The sequence below is a fragment of the Momordica charantia genome, assembly GCF_013281855.1.
Source record: "Momordica charantia cultivar OHB3-1 chromosome 7 unlocalized genomic scaffold, Mcharantia_2.0 BLBB01000007.1, whole genome shotgun sequence".
Lineage (NCBI taxonomy): Eukaryota > Viridiplantae > Streptophyta > Magnoliopsida > Cucurbitales > Cucurbitaceae > Momordica > Momordica charantia.
Genome location: NW_028275165.1, coordinates 1311837 through 1333674, shown reverse-complemented (window position 1 = coordinate 1333674; position 21838 = coordinate 1311837). Strand labels below are relative to the sequence as shown.

At 33.5% G+C, this 21838-nt stretch overlaps 2 protein-coding genes and 1 long non-coding RNA gene across 3 annotated transcripts; all 3 read right to left on the bottom strand.

Moving 5' to 3' along the window:
• Window positions 1-1145: 1145 nt before the first annotated feature.
• Window positions 1146-3319, bottom strand: LOC111024281 (uncharacterized). Its single transcript, XM_022301928.2, has 2 exons — window positions 2349-3319; window positions 1146-2054 (listed from the first exon to the last, which is right to left on the bottom strand). Exons 1-2 carry the CDS (start codon window positions 3151-3153, stop codon window positions 1510-1512), a joined length of 1350 nt encoding a protein of 449 aa, XP_022157620.1. The 5' UTR covers window positions 3154-3319; the 3' UTR covers window positions 1146-1509.
• Window positions 3320-7516: 4197 nt separating this feature from the next.
• Window positions 7517-9803, bottom strand: LOC111024282 (uncharacterized). The gene is made up of 2 exons (XM_022301930.2): window positions 8755-9803; window positions 7517-8449 (listed from the first exon to the last, which is right to left on the bottom strand). Exons 1-2 carry the CDS (start codon window positions 9659-9661, stop codon window positions 7812-7814), a joined length of 1545 nt encoding a protein of 514 aa, XP_022157622.1. The 5' UTR covers window positions 9662-9803; the 3' UTR covers window positions 7517-7811.
• A 5744-nt stretch (window positions 9804-15547) lies between these two features.
• LOC111024280 (uncharacterized) lies at window positions 15548-20177 on the bottom strand. Its single transcript, XR_015792295.1, has 2 exons — window positions 19525-20177; window positions 15548-19449 (listed from the first exon to the last, which is right to left on the bottom strand). It is a non-coding gene; the product is annotated as an uncharacterized LOC111024280 (long non-coding RNA).
• Between the last annotated feature and the right edge of the window lie 1661 nt (window positions 20178-21838).

The window sequence follows — 21838 nt, the reverse complement described above, 5'->3', positions numbered from 1 at the left end:
TTATCGCTCATTAATCTAATTGGTATAATGGTAATTAATATATCATATCAACATTTAAACAATGTAAATAATAATGACTCCTTCCAAATCAAAAATAGACTATCAAAAAATTGATTGATTAAGTTTGGAATATAACCAAGAACAGAATTACTAAAACACACTTCTTCTTCTCTTATTTTACCTCTGGTAATATTATATTCTGTCTAATTTATTATTAATTTTGTAAAATTTTTGTCTCAATATTCAAAATGGGTACTGTTATCCCCTTGATTAATTCCTTGCCTAATTTTTAACTGAGAACTCCCAAACATAATAGATATTCTCAATGTGAACTTCTAACTTTATTAAATTGAATCATACACTTATATAAGTTTACATTTTTTATCATCTAGTTAAATTTCTACTAGTTCACTTGTGAATTTTAACAATAAGCAATGTTAAAATCTATACGAATTGACTCGTTTCAATGAAATTATGTTTTACACAAAATTAAATTGGATCGATGCACAAAATGAACCATTAAATAACTTGAAAAAAACTCAAAAAAAAAAAAAATAGTAAATCAGCTCTAAATATTGTTTTTCTCTAAAATCCTATCAATTTCTTATTAGACATGGTATGCTTCATAGTTCATTAACATATATACACTTTTCTATGACCCAATTCTTGATTAACAAAATTTATAAAAAGGGTTACCTTCTTCCCATCAATATTCATCAGTTTCATCTAAAAATTAATTGACATGAAGAGAAGCAATCCATATCTATTATAAACCTTATAGGATTTATTTTCTTTTTAATGTTGGATCCTTAACCTGACTCCTTAGGATGGTGGCACTTTTGGGCTCACCAATCTTGGTCGGATCCTATATTTTGAATTGAATGCTTTGTTTAAACTGGTTGGACTTTGATATCATATCAATACTTTGGATCGGATACTCATTTTGAGATGATGTTACATCTCAAAACCAATTGACAAGGAGAGAAGTAGCATGTATCGTATAAGATAAACCTTTGTAAGGTCTCTTTTCTTTTCAGTATGGGAGCCGTAACACTTTTCTATCCTCTACAAACGGACCATCAAACTCATTAAATTAGACAAAGAAAAGCTGGAAGCACGAAAATGTTACCAAGAGAGGAAATCATGTGTGTTTTAGCCAAAGAGAGAATTTCATAACACATTAGTAACTACACAAAGTACATAAACACCAACAAACAGAAACACAGACTGGTTTTACAACCACTATTCGCAAATAACCCTCGATTCACTCCAATCAACTTACATAATTACACTTTTCACACAAAATTATTCAAGGTGGCTGTCAAAATGTGACTACTCTCTAGTAACCTCTGAAGTTCGAATAGTATAGGACCACTAATCACATTGTTCCAGTCTCTCAAATAATTTTATGATGTCATTGTTATGGTTTCAGACTTGAACTCGAAGTCGTAAGAGTTTATGCCCATGAAAAGTCCATCATGTAAATGATGAACGACTTGTCGTCCAGTCCTAAGAACATCTAAGAACATCGGTTCGACGATAGGAGAAAGGAACTTGGCACATCCCTTGCTTGATGAGAGCATGAATCTTCACTTTTGACATTGGAGGCACAATTACAGGGTAAGTAAATTCCTTCACATTTTTATCCTTATGGGTTTCTCCCCATTCATATTCAGTCTCCATCTCAGCTGAAACTTCAATCTTTCCTTTTGCAACCATAGGAACCCCAACTTGAAAGTTTGTAGTAACACTCACACCAATTTTGGACGAGACAGAGGAACTCCAGTTTTTTTTATTTTTTTCCTCGTACTTGAATTGAAAAGTTACTGTGTCAGTTTCTTTTGTTTTGTTGACAGCAGTTCCTTTTCCCATCGACACCACCTTTTGGCCGTAAATTTGGGCATCGTTAATTCGGTACTCCACGTTATCAATGGTCCTCGAAATTACAACCTCTACCACTTCCATGCGCGATTCTTTGGTAATAGTAATTGCACCAGCATGGAGACAACTCGTCTTTCCTTCGATAGTCAGTCTCTGGCAGAAATGATTATTACCTATAAAGAATGAATGTAATGTAATTCATTCATGCTGGTTAACAAACATATCATTGACCAGAAGATCAGAGGTGAGAGAGAGTCAACATTAGTTCGTTGGTAATTAAGAATATAAAAATAAAAAAAAAGAATTAAATTTATGGCAATCCATTGGCTTAAGCTTAATATTATCTAAGTTGCGAAGAGCCAGGTTTTGGTTGTCGATTTTGACAGGCCAGAATAAGTTGTTGGGATTGTCGCTCTTGTGGGTCGATGTGGCGCATATCCAGTTAGGATCACGATGCCAAAACTTACCCGAGTCGTCATTCTTTATAGGAATATTACCATCTTTTGTAGGAAAGATCTCTTGCACAACGGATGACTCTTTAACATCCGAGCTCGAAAACTTCAAGTATGGACTAGAAAAGCTCAAATATTGGCCATTATCTCCCTTGAAGGCCACATGTTTTGGAAGTATAAAGAGGGAGTCCCAATCAACGAGTGTTGAGAGTGCATAAATTTCATCATCAGCCTTCCTAATTGTAACCATTGGTAGAACCTCAACTTCACGCTCAGCTTTTGCAACGATACAATCGTTGTATTGGTCATTAGAGTGGGATAGGAAGACGATTTGATCAAGCTGAACGTGGCGAAAACGATAGGCCTTCTGACGGTTATCGTAGATCGGCTCAAACAACGTGCACGACCATTTCGAGAGGTCCTCGTCTGCCTGGTTGGCAGTGGCGACAATGTAGCTAGATTTGGAAGACTGGCGAACCCAATATTTGTTGTTGTAACAGCATCTTATGTGCACGTATCCCTTTCCGAGGTCGGAGTACTCGACCTCGAATTTGGTATACGGGCTGACAAGTCTCTGGCCGGAGAAGCGGAGGAACCCGCCGATGCGGTCGTCGTATTCATTAATGTAGCGGAGATAGTTGGTGTTGTGTTTGGATTTGAGGGCGAAATACCTTGGGATTATGTTTTCGCCATCTTCTTTCTGTGCTATCATTCTGTACATGTCTTCCAAGTTTTCTTCTTCTTTCTGTGTTGCGTTTCTGTAAATCTCTTCCAACATTTCTTGTTCCCGCTTAGCCTTCATTAGCGCCGTCGACAGCATCTTGTTGATCTCAGTGTGTAATACTCTCTAAACTCTTTGGAATGTTAAATCCCAAATAACACTGCACTATTTATACAGTGAATATAAGAGCCACTTTCCAACTTGTGCTGTTTTGGATCTTGGGATTGTTTTTTTTCTTTATTTTTTCTTTCTAGGGGAAGGTATTTATAAAATGTTTGTGTTGAGTAGATTTGGTTGAGTGTAATGGTCAATTTTATACTATGTGAGAGAAAAATTTAAAAATACTAATTTTTTATTTTTACACCATTATTAGATATATTAGAGATAATTTAATAAAGTCGAGCAAACTAGGAGGGCAGGGCCGCAGCAGAGCGCTGCGGCGCTGTCTCCTCATGGGGCCCCAAGGCGCTACGGGATTTGTTTTGTCCGTAGCGCCATTGCACTGTGGACAGCACCCTAACGTTGTATCATCTTTATAAATAGCAGTTTTTCGGGTGTAGGATTTCTACAGCCGAAAAAGGGTTATTAGCAGTCGATTTTGAGCGAGTTTTGACAACTAATCAGTGGCAGCGGCTCAGGTATTGGTAGAGGCATTAGTACTAATCAAGATCAACATATTCGAGGTAATTAGATCTCGATTTTTGTGAGTTTTTCCTTAGTATTAATTGTGTTAGGGGACTTTTGTTGAGAACTTATAGTGATATTTCTAGAGAGAGTTGTTGTAACTAATCCTTAACTTTATTAATGAATTAGCCGATCTGAGTGGAAGACTGGACGTAGCGGTCTTAGTGTCAAGCAGTATAATCTGTTATTAAGTCTTATGTTGGGTAAGCTAAACAGTTTGCGGATTTTGTTTGCTACAATTTCACGTATGATTATAGTTATTAAAAATACTTTTCAAATTCTAATTAATAAAGATGTGTTTACGTAAATTATAAAATTGAAATTTTTTTATTAGATTATTTGTTTGCTTTTCTTTAAATATTTCAATGGTAAAATACAACCCTATTATTTAATATTTGAAAGAAAAGAACATAAAAAAAAAATCAAACAAGAAACTTTTTAAGTTATATTTGAAAAGTACTAACATGAGAATTTTAAATTTACTAGTAATTTAACATGTGTATTGTAGTTGTAGTTTAATTTAAATCTAAGTCAATATTTCCTGTATTTTAGACTATTTTTTTGAAGCATATCTTTGTCTCTCATTATTGTTTAGATCAAATTAATTGTTAGATAACACTACTTTGCAATTCAAATTAAAAAAATATATATATACTTAGTCTATTATGCTCTCTAAGGGGAATAGAAAAGAGAAATAAAAACCAACTAGATGAGATTTTTTTTTTAATTTTTAGAAAGAGGTGGGAGAACTTTTGATATAGTTGTAGAAAATGAGAGGGAGATTGCAGATCTATTAAAATTCTAAAAATTTTTAAATTTTCATCGTCAATAATTATAATAGGATTTGAACTCACAACCTTTTGGTTGGAGATATATGCCAATTATGCTCGCTTTGGTATATGCCAATTAGTTTCAAAATTTTTTATATTTTTATTTCTTTAAACATTGTTTAACTACTAAGCACTATAATTTTCAAATTCTATTTTTAATTATAATTAGAGATAAAGTCATAAATTTTTAAAATTTATGTTTTTATTAAAAAGTGAAAAATCATAAATCATAAATTTTAAAAGTCAATGTTTTAGATAAAAAATATAAAGAGGTTTAGTTGGTGATGAAAAATTTATGAATGTATCTAATTATTAGTTTTAATATATTTTTATTTTTTTAAAAATGGTTTAACTATCAAGGTACTATGACTTTTAAAACTTCAGTATTAATTATAATTATAGATAAAATTATAGATTTTTAAATTAATTTTTAGAAATAAATTGGTAAAATGTATATTCAAATTTTTTACATTATTTTTTACTGTTAATTTTATGGATGTTCTTAAATTAAATTATTAGTTTCAATGTGTATTTGTACTTTATTTAATTGTTATAAGTGAAAAATGAAAAATCATAAATTTTAAAAGTGAATATTTTGAATGAAGAATAGAGAGAGTTTATTTGGGTGAAGAAATCTAACGTTTTTCTATTAAAAAAACATATTGTTAATATTCTCTATAAAAAAATCTTGAAATATATAAATGTGGTGAATGATATTAGAATAATGAATTTTATACATACCTTTCATCTAGGTTCATGACCGTTTATCAATTATAATCTGAAAAATTGGAATGTGATCCACTACACTAATTAAGAAACTTAAAAAATAAGAAATTGTGATAGAGAACGTAAAAATAATAACAAACAAAAAAACGTAGATGAAGAAGAAGGAAAAAACTAACCTCAAATATATTATTAATATAGATATATAAGTTAAACTATATATATATAGATATATAGATATATAAGTTAAGTTATATATATATATATATATATATATATAATTCAATCTTTTTTATTATTGCTACAGTTCACGGTCATAGTATTTGATACCTATTCATTAAACAGATAAATTAATTTTAATAAAAATGATAAAATAAAATAGAAATATCAGATGCAAGAGGCTAGTATTTAAAAAAGAAAAAAAAAAGAACAAAATATTGGTTGCTCATTTAGTTGTGTGAAATGACTTAGAAAGGGACAAATAAATTTAAATAGTTAAGATTGTGTGAAATAATTGACAAAAGGACATAATATGTTTGAAATAGTTATCGTGATCCCAACATGAACGATAAGAATGTGAGAAGAAATTTGTATAATTTGAGTTAAATTAATAAATATCTTGAAAAGGACAAAAAAAATATTAATTGTTCGTCGAGCTGTGTGAAATATTTTTAAAAGGGACAAAATTAATTGTCAACTTAAAGTATAAGTTAGAGATTAACATATCTTGTTATTTTTTTTTTTTAAAGTTAGGAGGTTTAATTCATAATCCATTTTTATTATATTAAAAAAATCAGAGTTGCAAAAAAGAAGAAAAAATAGTCGTGGCATTATGACAAATAACACAATTTCTTTTTTAATTCTAAAAAATAAAAGTATTGAGGTTTTATATTCTAATAAATATGTTATTCACTAAATTATCATCTTAGATCCATAAAGATTCCACAAGCAATTTTAGAAATTATTAATGGGTGGGTTTAAATTTCATCCTGCTTGATAAACATCTCACTTAAATTTTCATAAAAGGACGTTTTAGTTTTACAAAAATTTAATTTATCACATTGTAATTCTAGTATAATTTATACGAAATGTTAAAAAAAAACCACATTCAAAAAGTAATTACAAATATATAAAAAATAAGAAACTTTAAAATTTGGAGACTAAAATGAATATTTTAGAAACTCTCGGATGAAAACTCGAAAGTTTAGATACTAGAATAAAATTTAAATAAAAAAATATTCTTTTGAGTTGAAGTTTGTGGTTTCAATTATTCTGCTTCCCTCCTCCACAATGTTCCAAATGTTAAGGTGAATCATTAGTGTGTGTGTGTCAATCATTGAAGCATCATGAGTCACTTTGTGGGCAATCTTACAAAAATTGGATAAGTTTTAAATGAAAAATATAATGCTTTGGGGATATCGAAATATTTGTTTTATAAGGGAGAATTTGTCCAAAATCATGTTCTCCTAGTTGAAGATCACCATGCACCAATTTCCAACCATTTCAACGCATGCTAATATGCCTCCAAAATAATTTTTTTTATTATTCATAAATTCTTAATGGATAAAAGGAGCTTTTTTATATATATATATATATATATATATATATTTACACTATTTAGAGTTGGAGATTCGAACTCACGATCTTTTAAAGAGATAGATACCTTAACCAGTCGAAATACGTTCAGATTGATCTTTAAGTAGTTGTCATCTAATAAAAGGGACATACAAAATTTAAATTTATAACTTTTGAGATAGGTGATTAATGTCCGATCAAATTTGACTAAAAATTTTCAATTTGATCGAATAAGATCTTATACTACTTAGATAATTTTATAATTTTTACCTCTATTCAATTTCTGCTAATTCAATATAAAAATATCAAAAACACCCTCATTAATATCAATAAAATCAAGCTTTATACAAAATTAAGTCGGATAATTTGTAAAAAATTAACCATTTAAATAACTTGGCAAAATTAGAACTCACCAATTGCGATAAAATATGAGCTCTAACTTTTTTTTTCTTCTCAAAAGTCCAACCAATTTCTTTTTAGATACATATGAGAATATATTCTTTAAAACGATTCTTAGGAAAAACAAACTTATAAAAAGTATTACAATATTCCACTCTCTAGAAGTTTTAAACCAAGAAACAAAAAAATTGGACAATAATTAGTAAATGTTACAAAGAGAGGAAAGGTGTGTTTTTCAACCAAAGAGAGAGTTTCATAACATATTATAGTAATACTCCATAGACAATAATTACACTTGAAAAGTAAATAAACACCAAACGTACAACTACACAAGCTGGGTTCCAACCATTATTCTTAATGACAGCAAAAAACCTTAACTAGAAACTGAAATTCAACGCTGGATTCACTCCAAACAACATGGATAGTTACTCTTTTCACAGAAGATTACTCAAGCTGACTGTCACAATATGGCTGCTCCGTAATAGTCGTATGAAGTAAAAACGATATAAAATCGTTAACCACATTGTTCCAGTCCCTCGAGTAATTTTACGACGCGATTGCTGCAGTTTCAGACTTGAACTCGAAGTCATAGGAGTTTACACCAGTAAAAAGTCCGTCATTTAAATGATGAACGACTTGTCGTCCAGTCCTAAGAACATCGGTTCGACGGTACGAGAAAGGAACTTGGCAGATGCCTTGCTTTATGACAGCATTAATCTTCACTCTTGACATTGGAGGCACAGTTACAGGGTAAGTAAATTCCCTCACATTTTTGTCCTTATGGGTTACTCCCCATTCATATTCAGCTCCCATCTCAGCTAAAACTTCAATCTTCCCTTCTCCAACATGAGGAATCCCGACTTGAAATTTTGAACTCACACTCACACCAATCTTTGATGAGACTGAGGAACTCCAATTTTTCTTCTTTTTTTCCTCGTACGTGAATTTAAAAGTTACTGTGTCAGTTTCTTTAGTTTTGTTTACAGCATCTCCCTTCGCCATCGATACCACCTTTTGACCGTAAATCCTAGCATCGTTAAGTCGATACTCCACGTTATCGATGGTCTTTGAAATTACAGCCTCTGCAGCTTTCAAGAGTGCTTCATCGGTAATACGAACTCCAGCAGAATTGAGACAATCTGTCTTCCCTTCGACGGACAATCTCACGCAGAAATGATTATTACCTATAATACAAATTAAATTTTTTTAGTAAAGTGCAAATTGGGAGTATGGGGATTCGAACCTCTTACCTCAATGGAAGGAGTAAGTGTCAATTATCGCTAAACTATGCTCATGTTGTCAATGTAGTGTGATTAAACTAATTTAACAATAATTGATTTGGTGTAAAATTTCTATAATGTTATGTCCTTCTATCAATATTAAAAGCATGAATTAGTGAGAGTATCTAACCAAAAATATGAATAGAAAAATATATTTATTGTAACCCACCAAATTAACCTTTCGGATTTATTAGTAAGTTTAACATTACCTAAATTGCGAAGAGCCAGAGTTTCGTCGTCGATTTTGGCAGGCCAAAACAAGTTATTGGGATTGTTGCTCTTGCCGTTGGTCGACGTCGCCCATATCCAATTAGGATCACGATACCAAAACCTACCCGATTCGTCATTCTTTATACGAATATTACCATCTTTGGTAGGAAAGATCTCCTGCACAACTGATGAGTCTGTAATACTCGAGCTTGAAAACTTCAAATAGGGACTTGAAAAGCTCAAATATTGGCCATTATCTCCCTTGAAGGCCACATGTTTTGGAAGTATAAAGATGGAGTCCCAATCAACGATGGTTGAGAGTGCATAAATATCATCATCAGCCTTTGCTTGCACGTTGACAATTATTGGGATAACACTAACATTCCGCTTGGCTTTTGCCACAAGACAATCGTTGTATTGGTCATTAGAGTGAGATAGATAAACGATAGCATCAAGCTGAACGTGGCGAAAACGATATGCCTTCTGATGGTCGTCGTAGATCGGCTCCAACAACGTGCACGACCATTTCGAGAGGTCGTCGTGTGCCTCGTTGGCAGCTGCGACGATGTAGTTTGATTTTGAAGACTCGCGAACCCAGTATTTGTTGTTGAAACAGCATCTTACGTGCACGTACCCCTTTCCGAGGTTAGAGTGTTCGACCTCAAATTTGGTATACGGGCTGATCATTCTCTGGCCGGAGAAGTGGAGGAACCCGCCGACTCGGTCGTCGTCTTCGTTGATGTAGCGGAGGTAGTTGGTGTTGTGTTTGGATTTGAGGCCGAAGTACCTTGGGATTATCTTTTGGCCATCTTCGGACAGGATTTCTTCTTTTTGTGTTATCTTTCTGTACTTGTCTTCCAATTGTCGTTCCGTCTGCTTTGCCCTCATTAGCGCTGTCGACAGCATCTTGTTGATGCGAGTGTGTAATGCTCTCTAAACTCTTTGGTATGTTCAATCCCAAATAACACTGCCCTTTTTATAACACCCACTTTCCAACTTGTGCTGTTTTGGACCTTGGGATTGTTTTTTATTTTATTTTATTTTTCTTTCTAGGGGAAGGTCTTTATAAAATATTGTGTTGAGTAGATTTGGTTGAATGTAATGATCAATTTTATACTATGTGAGAGAGAAATTTTAAAATACTTATTTTCGATTTTTACACCATTATTAGATAATATCTATATATCTATATGTAAATGTATGTGTACGTGTATGCATCAACCCATACTTGACACTTTAAATACTAAATGTGTGAGATTACACAAGATGCACCCGTAAGGTGACCCGAATACTCCCGAATATATAAAAAAAAGTACTAGTCTATCATAGATGGTCTATGACTCACCTGCCTATTTTTTAATTTAATATTTTTACTAACATAATAAAAGATTAGAAAATATCATTATTTATTGAAAAAATGATAACAAAAAGAAAATAAATTAAGTGTCTATAAATTGACAGACAATAAATGTAATTCAAGTTTGTTGGTAAAATAACCATGAAAGAAAATTACTAGAAAGAGATTAAGAAGTTAGGATGCTTTTGAAATTAAAACTGAATTAAAGTTTTATAACTAATTATAATAAAGATAAAATATTATTAAAATTAATTATAGATAAAATATTTATAAAAAAGTTAAAAGAAAAAATTGTACACATTCTGAAATTCTATAAATTTATGAATTTAATGGTGTATTTAAATTTAATTTATTCAGAGAATAAACTGATGATAAAAACTTTTAATGAACTTTTAGTCTAATTTTTAGCATTATTAATTTATCAACTTTTTTTTAAATAAATAGATACGCGTAATTTCACATTTAAAAGTTAATTTTACATATTTGAGAATTTAATTATTAAATATATTACATTACTATAATAAAAATAATATTCTAATATACTACTTTTTATAATATTTATTTGGACAAATTGTACAAACCACGTTGCAATTTCACCCCTAAATTTTAATTGTGGAAATTAAATCATCAAAGTTCATAAACAAAAATATTGGACCTTTGAACTTTTAATAGGAAAATTAGACCTCGAACTTAAATTTTTTTTTTTGATGGATTTTATTATACTCTGTTTCTCTCCCATATTTCCTTCACCGCAATCACACGATTCACAACCACCGATCAGATTTTGAAAGCTGTGGGGGTTCCGGCGAGTTTACTTGTGGTCCGACCATTTAGCGGACTTCATGAATTTGTCTTCTCTTTTTGCACATACACTCTCTCTCTCTCTCTCTCTCTCTCTCTCTCTCTCTCTCTCTCTCATTTTGTACTTCTATTAGCTTTTTTGTTCTTCTCCGTTTTTAGGTTTTGCTCGTTCATGGCAGCTACGGAGTTCTCATTCTCATTCTGTGTGTCATCCACCACAATTTGAATAGGAAAGCACACTAGAATTACAATCTACTGTAAATTTTTTTGAAAAATCGAAAATTCATTAATTTTTTCCAAATTTTGAAATAGGAGATCGCTTTCCGACAATAATGTTGTTTGAGCATATTAAATTCAAAATATTACCTGTTTGTGGTTTTGCTCTCATCCCGACTGTCGACGCCATTCACAAGTTCCTCTCTCTACGAAAGAACAAAAAAAATCAAATTCATTGACCTAGATTTTGCCGGAAGTAGGAAATAATGGGGAGAGAGAAAATAGATGTGGGTTGTGCAATTTACCCTATTTATTTGTTATATTATGACTTATTAATAATTTTAATGAGTTATGATATATTCATAATTAATGAGAGAAATATAATTTTACATTTAAATGAAATATATTATTAATATTTTCAATTAACTCAATAAAATTTTGTCTATTCTTTGGAAGAGCTTTGGTTAATTACGAAGGAATGAGTTCAAATCTCATAATGACCACCTACTTAAAAAATTAGTAATTCCTATATTTTTTCGGGAAATTGTATTGGGTAGCTAAACTTTTATACATATTTACAAAAATGTCAACCACTTTTGTATTTTGCAAATATGACAAAATATTTGAATTTTTATTTTCGGAATTTTAATTATTCTAGTTTTACCCTTATGATATCTGATATACGCCTGATGGATGTATATCTGATATACGCCCGATAGATGTATAAACATACCATCTTTTTTAGCCACGCTCCTCGCCGACGCACCAAGTTCATGGAAGTATATGAACTTGTCAATGTTCGCGACAAACCAAAAGATGAGTCCTCCTTGAATGACGGTTCATGGAGGTAGATCACCAACCCCATAATGAAGGTTTGGTTATAACTGCGATGATTGTCAATGCCAAGGTTCATTAGGTTCGGTCGATGGGGACGCATCCACGAATATTCTTCTAGTTAGCACTTTCGATGCCCTTTGGTGGACAAGGGACAAATTGAGGAGGTGCGCGACACTAGTGGTTCTCAGAGAAGGATTGAACTGGATCATGCACATGGAAGACTTCGTGATAGCTGAGTGCCCTCAGTCTACAACATCAACCTCGGATGTCCGACAATCCATGCACTTGAGGTCGTCCCGTGTACCTATCATCAAATGATTAAGTTTCATGGTATTAAGGGTACAAGAATTGTCAAAGGTGAACATTGATCTTCCTGGAACTGTTATGTGTTGGCCTTGAAAGAGTTTGCTAAAGGGATCGAATCTCACAGCGGAAGTGCATAAACGCTTGTGTTTCGATTTTATTTTAGAAATACAACAAAGAAAAGACATAAGAATTATAAAAAAGAAGTAGAGAAACCTTCCTTTGAAGACCGTTCTTCAACGAAGATGCCACCAAAAAGCCTTCCCCACTATTCTCTTGGCAAGGACCGGTTTGTGGGACCCTTATTTTGAAAGTGAGGAAAATAGTGATTTGAGAGAGAGCTAAGTTTGAGAGAGTATGATTTTGTGCCAAAATCACTAAAACCATTAACCATTTCAAAATTCAATTGAATGCATTTATAGAAATATGGAGGGGTGGGGAGGAGTGAGGAGGAAGGAGTAACCTCCCCACTCACACCGTTCACATTTCGTTGCAAAATGCATGTGTTATTTAATTAAGTTAAATCAAAATATATTTAATTAATTAATTAATTAATTAATTAATCTAATTAATTAATTAACTTTAATTAAATGTCACATATTTAATTAATATTTTATTTTAATCATATTCAAATATCTCTCTCATGACTTATAGTTTTAATGTGAATCTCATATTATACTTTGGGATTATGGTAGTGAGAATTATCATTAAAAAAGATTTTGTGACACTACAATGTCATTGGAAAAACTTTCGATGACGTTCAAACGCGTCACCCTACCGTACAATTTTTTTTCCTTTTTCTTGACGGTGAGATATATACTTTCATTTAGACAATTGTGAGACAAAAATGTCATCAGTAATATAATCTTTACAGTTAAACACTGGCATGCATTAATTATCAACTTTTTCCAAAACAAAAATATCAGACATTCGCATCAGTCACATAATCTTTACAGTTAAACACTGGCATGCATTAATTATCAACAATTTCCAAAACAAAAATATCAGACATTCGCATCAGTCACTGCATAAATTAATTACTGATTTACCCAGATAAACTTTAATATATAGATCAATTAGAGATTTACTGAGATTATAGTTTATTAATACATTGATTACCACTCCCTTTCTACAATGATAATCGGTGGATCCCAAACTCCTTCAACTCTTCGTCTATTTTAGCTTTTAAATTTTCAAGAATAACTATTTAGTCCCTACATTTAGAAAATGAATTTTTTAGTTCTTTGTTATTCTTTTGCCACCTAATCCCTTCTGCCAATTATTGGTATTAATATACGAGCACATCAACACATTTAAATTAAACATACTATCTATTTGTTAAAAGAAAAATAAAGTTAGGGATAAAAATGACTATGATATTTGTAGTTTTGGAATCACAAAATATATTTAGAAAATTTTATACCTAGAGATAAACCTGAATATGTTGAAACTTCTAAGTAAGAAATAGAACCAACTTAAAAATTTAGAGATCAACATTTAAATTAAAAAATTGTACATTTTGGCTTAATTTTGTATGAGTTTCTTCTTTTTAATATAAAAATATTACATTATTGTAGGGTAAATTTTCAAGAGAAAGTTATGTTCAGATTGACTTAATTTTTTATTTTTTTTTTATATTTTGGTAGAGTAGAAAGGTTTGGAATGACTTTAATTGTTACACTTCACATCCACAATCTACCAAATGTTAAAAGGTGAATCATTAGTGTGCGTCAATCATTGAAGCATCATATCGTAGAAAGTTGGTCATATGATTTCAACATGTTTTGAAGATATAATTTTGAAATTGGATAAGTTTTATGAAAAATATAATGCTTTGGAAATCGAAATATTTGTTTTATAGGGAGAATTTGTCCAAATTCATTTCCTCCTAGATCCATGTGTTCGAGATCAGCATGTACCTTTCCACAAAAAAAAAAAAAAGAAGAAGAAGAAGAAGAAGAAAGATCACCCTACTAATTAATATGCATCAAGATTTTGGGCATATCTTTTATCGTAAATGTTACGAATCCCTCATTGAATAAAATAGACCTTATAATGGTTTATAATAGACATGAATTATTCCTCTCATTGTGATTTGCTTTTGAGATAGAATCCCATGAATTTTGATATGGTATTAGAGTCCAAGCATCCGATTCAAAAATGGGATCCAGTCAAGATCGATAAACCAAAATAGCCACTAAACATCAAAATAAATAAACCAAAAACATAAATAAATAATAATGCTTTGGAGATATGGAAATATTTATTTTTAAGAGAGAATTTTTTCAAAATCATAATCTTCTTGATCCAAGTGTGGAAGATCACCATGCATGAATTAAAACGTATTTGAATCATTGGAGATATGTTCAAGTTTATATATTACATATTGTCAAGATGTTTTTTTCTCCAACATAATTGTACGTCTCTACCTCACAAATATTCAAATAACTTTGTTAATTATATGGTTTCTTTTATATTTATCCAACAATTCTTCAATGAAACAAAGTGGCTTATAGAGTTGTGTAATAGATGGAGGTAGGATTTAAACATATAACTTTTAAGAGAGGTGAGCAATGTCCTATCAAATTTTTATCCTATTCTATCGTTTATTTTCTAATAACTTTTTTTCCTTGGGTTCATGGTGTTAAGGATCCCGCACATTGAAAGGATAGAGGATGTAACAAGGTTTATAATAGACCCGAACTATTATTCTCATTGTCAATTGGTTTTGAGATGGAACCTTATAAATATTAATATAGTATCAGAGCCAAAACAATTCAAACGAGCATCCGGTTAAAGAATGAGATCCGACCAAGATCGATATACTAAAAGAGCCACAATTTTGAGGGGCCATATTAAGAATCTGATACAGTATCTAAGTAAGATCTAGGTTTAAAGTTATGTTTTCCTTATGTTTCTTATCTTTCAGACTGAGCCTGAAGGTTTGGGCCTCTTTCTTTAGTTGTAATCTTTTTTTTTGTTGTTTTCTTTTGGAATCTCTTTTAGGGCCAATATTTTTGGCAACCCTAGTTTTAAGCTGTCGATAGAGATGGATGAAGCAGTTTTTGAAGAAAAAAAAAAGAAATATTACAAAGCATCGGCAGTTCTAGCTTCAGCCTAGACCGATTGCTCTTCATTTATGTCAATTTCATATTGTTCTTCTACATTAAAGTGGTACCGAATCTGATAATCTCGTTGAAGAAGCAATATTAAGAGGAAATCGATAAGGAAGAGAGTTTCGTCAACAAGCACAACAAAGGAGGGGAGAGCACAGTGAGTATAAAATTAAAATTGATCTTCCTTATTTTGATGGCACACTAGATATTGAAAAATTTCTAGATTGGTTACAACACGTGGAAAATTTTTTTGAGTACATGGAAATACCGGGAGAGAGTAGAGTTAAACTTGTTGCATATAAACTCAAACGAGGAGCATCAGCATGGTGGGAACAATTTAAAGCAAATAGAAGAAGAGATGGTAAGGAGAAAATACGTACTTGGCCAAAGATGAGGCGCTATTTGAGGAAACATTTCTTGCCATTAGATCATGATCAAGTGTTGTATCAACAATATCAACATTGCCAACAAAAAAACAGAAGCGCACGTGAGTATACAGCTGAGTTTAATCGACTAAATGCATTAAATAATTTGAATGAAACAGAAAGACAAGTAGCAGCAAGATATATTTGGGGGTTTAAAATCAATTATTCAAGATCAATTGTCTTTAAAGTCCATGAACACCCTGTCCAAAGCCGTGACACTTGCGCGAAAAGTAGAGGAAACTAGCACCAGAACAAACAATCGTTATTTTCAACATAAAAAGGGTTTCGGAGAAGGTGTCAGTGATAAAGGAAAACAAATTGCCAATCAAAATCAGCAAGTAGCAGCGAAAACTTTGGGAGACCCTCCAAAATAGCATGGAAATATAGGAAAACAGCAGCAGAAAAGTAATAACCCGTATATTAAAGCCAACCCAATTCGTTGCTATAAATGTAACCAACAAGGCCATCGTTCAAGTGAGGCCACTTAGTTGAGGAGGTTGAGACTCCTACAGAGAACAACAGGTAATTAAACCCCAGACCAAAATGACATTGAGGAGGTTTTTGGTGATGAAGGGGATAGAGTGTCATGTGTTGTTCAAAGGGTTCTTCTCCTACCAAAGGAATCGGTGAAATCACAACGCAATCAAATTTTCAGAACAAGATGCACTATTGAGAAAAAAGTTTGTGATGTAATAGTGGACAACGGTAGTACGAAAAATATTGTTGCTCGTTCCTTAGTGAAGGCTCTAAAGTTACCAACTGAAAAACATCCCCAACCATACAAAATTGGTTGGATTAAGAAAGGAGGAGAGCATAAAGTATTGGATGTGTGTAAGATCCAATTTTCTATTGGAAAATCTTACCAAGATTCTATAAAATGCGATGTAGTTGGTATGGATGCATGTCACTTGTTGCTAGGGAGGCCACGGCAATATGATAAAGGGGTGGTTTATGATGGAAGGGAGAACACTTATAAGTTCAAGTGGGGAAATAAAAGCATTATTTTGTTGCCTACATTTGAGCCACCTAACCCACCACCTATGCAACCAAAGCCTTTACTATTGGCTGTTCGTGGAAGTAATTTTTCATATCGACTCAATGATATATCATCTCCCCTATTTATTCTCATGGTAGAGGAACATGTGGGTTCGAAACATGTTGACACTAGAATAGAAGGCTTATTGGAGGAATTTTCAGATGTTTTAGCTGCTGATTTACCTATAGAATTACCTCCACTTCGTGATATTCAGCATTGTATTGACTTGGTATCGGGGGCGAGTCTTCCTAATTTACCTCATCACCGAATGAGCCCAAAAGAGCATGAAATACTACAACAACAGGTTGATGAGTTGCTGGAAAAATAGTTTATTAAAGTGAGTATGAGCCCTTGTGCCGTCCCGGCCTTAGTAGTTCCAAAGAAAGATGGTTCATGGCGCATGTGTATTGATAGTAGGGCCATGAACAAGATAACGGTGAAATACCGATTCCCAATTCCCCGCTTAGAGGACTTACTTGACAAACTTGAGGGTTCATGCTTGTTTTCTCGCTTGGATTTACGGAGTGGCTACCACCAAATTCGTATTAGACAAGGAGATGAGTGGAAGACGGCATTTAAAACCCGAGAAGGGTTATATGAGTAAAAGGTGATGCCATGTGGGTTAAGCAACGCCCCTAGCACGTTTATGAGATTAATGAATCATGTTTTGAAACCGTTTATCGGTCGGATAGCAGTGGTCTATTTTGATGACATCTTGATTTTTAGCAAGTCTCAGGCCGAACACTATGATCACCTACGGGAAATTTTGTTGACACTTCGGGCATATAAACTATATCTAAATCAGAAAAAGTGTGAATTTTGTACTGAACAGTTGCTGTTTTTGGGATTCATTGTTGGGAAGGATGGAATTCAAATGGATCCGGCTAAAGTTAAAGCTATTGCGGAGTGGCCGTCACCTAAAAACGTCACTGAGGTACGTAGCTTTCATGGTTTAGCTACTTTTTATAGAAGATTCATTCGCAATTTTAGCAGTATTGTGGCTCCCTTGACAAATTGTTTGAAGAAAGGTAGATTTAAATGGGAGAGTGAGGAAGAAGCTAGTTTTCGTTTAATTAAATCGAAAATAGTTTCAGCTCCCATACTTGTTTTACCAAATTTTGATAAAGTCTTTGAGCTTGAAACTGATGCATGTTTGACGGGTATTGGAGCTGTTTTGATGCAAGAAGGAAAACAAGTAGAGTTTTTTAGTGAGAAGTTAAGTGAAGCTAGGCAAAATTGGTCTACCTATGAGCAAGAATTGTTTGCTATTATTCGTACTTTTCAACATTGGGAGCACTATCTAATTCAAAGAGAGTTCATTCTTCATAGTGATCACCATGCTCTTAAGTTCCTTGACTCTCAAAAGCACTTCAAAAGAATGTTTGCTCGTTGGGTAATGTATTTGCAGAAGTTTCAGTTTGTTTTTCGGCATAAACCCGGTAAGCAAAATGTTGTGGCTGATGCATTAAGTAGGAGGACCCATCTCCTTGTTACTTTGCAAACTGAAGTTATTGGGTTTGATTGCCTGAAGGATTTATATGTCAATGATTGTGATTTTGAGAAAATATGGGATTCGTGTATAAAAAACAAAAGATGTGGAGATTTTTTTATTCACCACGGATTTTTGTTCAAGGGAACTTTGCTATGTATCCCAAACACTTCCTTGAGGACACAACTTATCTAGGAAATGCATTCTAGTGGATTATCTGCCCATACAGGAAGAGACAAAACAATTCAGCTTGTGAAAGCTCGATTTTTTTAGCCACATCTTAAAAGGGATGTTGGAAAATTTGTGCAAAGATGTGGGACTTGTCAATCAGCTAAGGGAGCTTCCCAAAATACAGGACTTTACACCCCTTTGCCCATTCCTAACGACATTTGGGAGGACCTTTCCATGGATTTTATTCTTGGGTTGCCTAGAACACAAAGATGTGTGAATTCTATTTTTGTGGTGGTTGATAGATTCTAAAAAATGGCACATTTTTTGCCGTGCAAGAAGACATTTGATGCTAGTGCTGTTGCAAAGTTATTTTTTCGTGAAATTGTGCGCCTACATGGGATCCCTAAATCTATAACATCGGATAGGGACGTAAAATTTGTTAGTCACTTTTGGAGAGTCTTATGAGTCTATTTAACACAACCTTAAAGTTCAGCAGTGCTTATCATCCACAAACTGATGGACAGACCGAGGTTGTAAATCGAACGGTTGGAAATATGCTACGTTGCTTGGTTGGGGACAATCCTAAACAGTGGGACCTATTTTTGCCTCAAGCAGAATTTTCATATAACGATATGCCCAACAGATCTATAGCATTCAGCCCATTTCAGATTGTTTATACAAAAGTGCCAAATCATACCGTCGATCTCATACAACCAAGATATCAGACTTGTAAAAAGGCAATTACCATGACAGATGAAATGATACACATCCGAGATACTGTTCAACATAATCTTCAGCAAGCAAATGCACAGTACATAGAGCGAGCCGACAAGAAACGAAGGGAGAAAATATTTGAGATTGGAGATCTCGTCATGGCTTACCTTCGACGTGAGAGACACCCAATTGGTTCATATTCGAAGTTGAAACCCCGCAAAATTGGTCCCTACAAAATTGTAAAAAATATAAGCAACAACGCTTATGTTATCGAGCTACCACAGGAAATACACACGTCACCTACCTTCAATGTCGCCGATCTATTCGCCTATCACCCGCCGGATGCTGCCATGACAATCGAAGAAGACGGTGAAAGTTCGGCATTCATTGACGAACCCCATACTGCCGCACCATACGCCGCTTACATGACAGCCGCCCTAGATGAAGATCCGACGCCGGAGGAGGCCATGCAGTTGTGGAAGATTTAGAATTGCGCCGAAGTTGTAGCTGTGGGAGTCAGAAAGCGAGGACGCTTTTTTTTTCTTTTAGTGGGAGACAAGCTGATTCGGGAAAATTGACAAAATAAGCTTCCTGTGAGGCCCTCTTAAGTTTTTTCTAGTCATTGCTGACATCACCTACTTTGCCAAATGACCTTCCATGCCCCTCTTTACTCTATTGCCAAAAGTTTTTAGTTTTCGTCCTTTTCCTCCCTTATTTATCTTTTTCTTTATTTCTTCTCCCTACCTCCATCTTCCTACTTTTCCAGATTTTTTTCTTCTTTCTTTCTCTTTTCCATGTCTTCCGCAAGCATGAGTTTTTTCTTGTTTACTAAACCATAAAAAAAAACCTAAATCTCTCACCATTTTTTAAATAGCAGCCTCCATAATTCTCGTGACCTTCAACAATTGCCGGCAACGGATGCATCAAAGCCGACGAGGGAGGTCGTTCGTCAAAGAAAGAGGCTCAGGAGAGGAAGAAGTTATGATGGGATGGGGAAGGAGATAGAGAGAGAGAGTTGAATAAGAGAAAGTTGAGAGAGAGAGAATTGAGCGAGAGAGAGAAAACGAGAGATGAGTGAGCGAGAGCGAGATTGAGCGAGAAACGATTTTAAAAATTGGAATGGAGAGACGAAATCTCAAATTTAAAATACTAATCATTGAAGATTTTTTTAACTAAAATTTAAAATTATAAAATCGCATTAATTTTAGTATATTCAAATTTGAAATTTAATTTAGATTTGTTTTCTTAATTGTTTTTTTCCTATTTAATTATTTGAACGAATCATTTGAAAAATTAACATAAATCTCTCTTTTAATATCTACCCTAATTTTGATTAGGATTAGAATTCAAATTTATAATTTAATTAGGTAGTCCTCCTTTAATAGTAAATTTAAAATTTTATCTAATTAGGTGGAAGTATAAAAAAAAAATCCTGTTTTTTCTATTTCTTCCTCATAATATAAATCTGCTCCTTTAATCATAAATTTAAAATTTAATTTAACTCAATTTGGTGGAGTAAAGAAAAAAAAAAAGAAAAAGAAAACAATCCCTTCTTTTCCTAACCATCCCATTTTTTTCGTTATTATCACCACTTCTTCCGCTCTCTCGATCTCGCTCTCGCTCTGTCCTTCTCGATCTCACTATCGATGACGTCGCTCTCGCTTTGTCCCTCTCTCTTCTCTACTCTCTCTCTTCTCCCCTCCCTCCTCGACGCATTTGGTTTCATGGAGAAGAAGATAGTCTGTACAAGAGGGACGTGCAAGAGATATAGAAGGAAAGTTTTTGAAATCTTGAAAATTTGATTTTAGAAGAGCGGGTGAAAGAGTTGGGAAAAATAATAAGGAAAGTTTTATCTTATTTCATATGCAAATTATTCTCTCCCTCTTTCTCGCCGCCGGCAATGTTGTCATCGTTCAACAATGTCGCCGGAGAGGCCACCAGGGAGGCGCAAGAGCTCGGGATGGAAGCAGCGGACGACAACCGAACGGGACCTCCACTCGTTGAATTCCTAGCGGAGACGCCAAAAACTGGTGTGTGTTGTGTAGAAATCGTGGACAAGATCAAGCAAATCTAAGAAATGGAGGAGAGAGGAGGGGAGAGAGAAGAGAGATGGAGTCTGGAAGAGATGAAAAAGTAAGGAGGGGTATGAAATGTCATTTGACAAAGTATGTGATGTCAGCAGTGACTAGAAAACTTTGTTTTGGAGAGGGCGATTAGAAAACTTAAGAGGCACCTACAGAAGGTTTATTTTGTCAATTTTCCCTGATTCGGGATCTAATTAAGATCTAGGTTTAAAGTTATGTTTTCCTTATGTTTCTTATCTTTTAAACTGGGCCTGAAGGTTTGGGCCTGAAGGTTTGGGCCTCTTTCTTTGGTTGTAAGTCTTTTTTTGTTGTTTTCTTTTGGAATCTCTTGTAGGCCCAATATTTTTGGCAACCCTAGTTTTAAGCCGTCGATAGAGATGGATGAAGCAGTTTTTGAAGAAAAAAAAAAGAAATATTACAAAGCATCGGCAGTTCTAGCTTCAGCCTAGACGGATTGCTCTTCATTTCTGTCAATTTCATATTGTTCTTCTACACTAGAATCTCACATGCAACAAGGTTTTGAGATGAAACCTA

Excerpts from the sequence above, each read along its gene's own strand:
- LOC111024281 (XM_022301928.2), bottom strand. The coding sequence starts at position 3,153 with ATGCTGTCGACGGCGCTAATGAAGGCTAAGCGGGAACAAGAAATGTTG. Across the intron at positions 2,055-2,348 it reads TATAAAGAATGACGACTCGG|GTAATAATCATTTCTGCCAG; the intron begins GTAAGTTTTGGC and ends CATTCTTTATAG.
- LOC111024282 (XM_022301930.2), bottom strand. The coding sequence starts at position 9,661 with ATGCTGTCGACAGCGCTAATGAGGGCAAAGCAGACGGAACGACAATTG. Across the intron at positions 8,450-8,754 it reads TCTGGCTCTTCGCAATTTAG|GTAATAATCATTTCTGCGTG; the intron begins GTAATGTTAAAC and ends TTTGTATTATAG.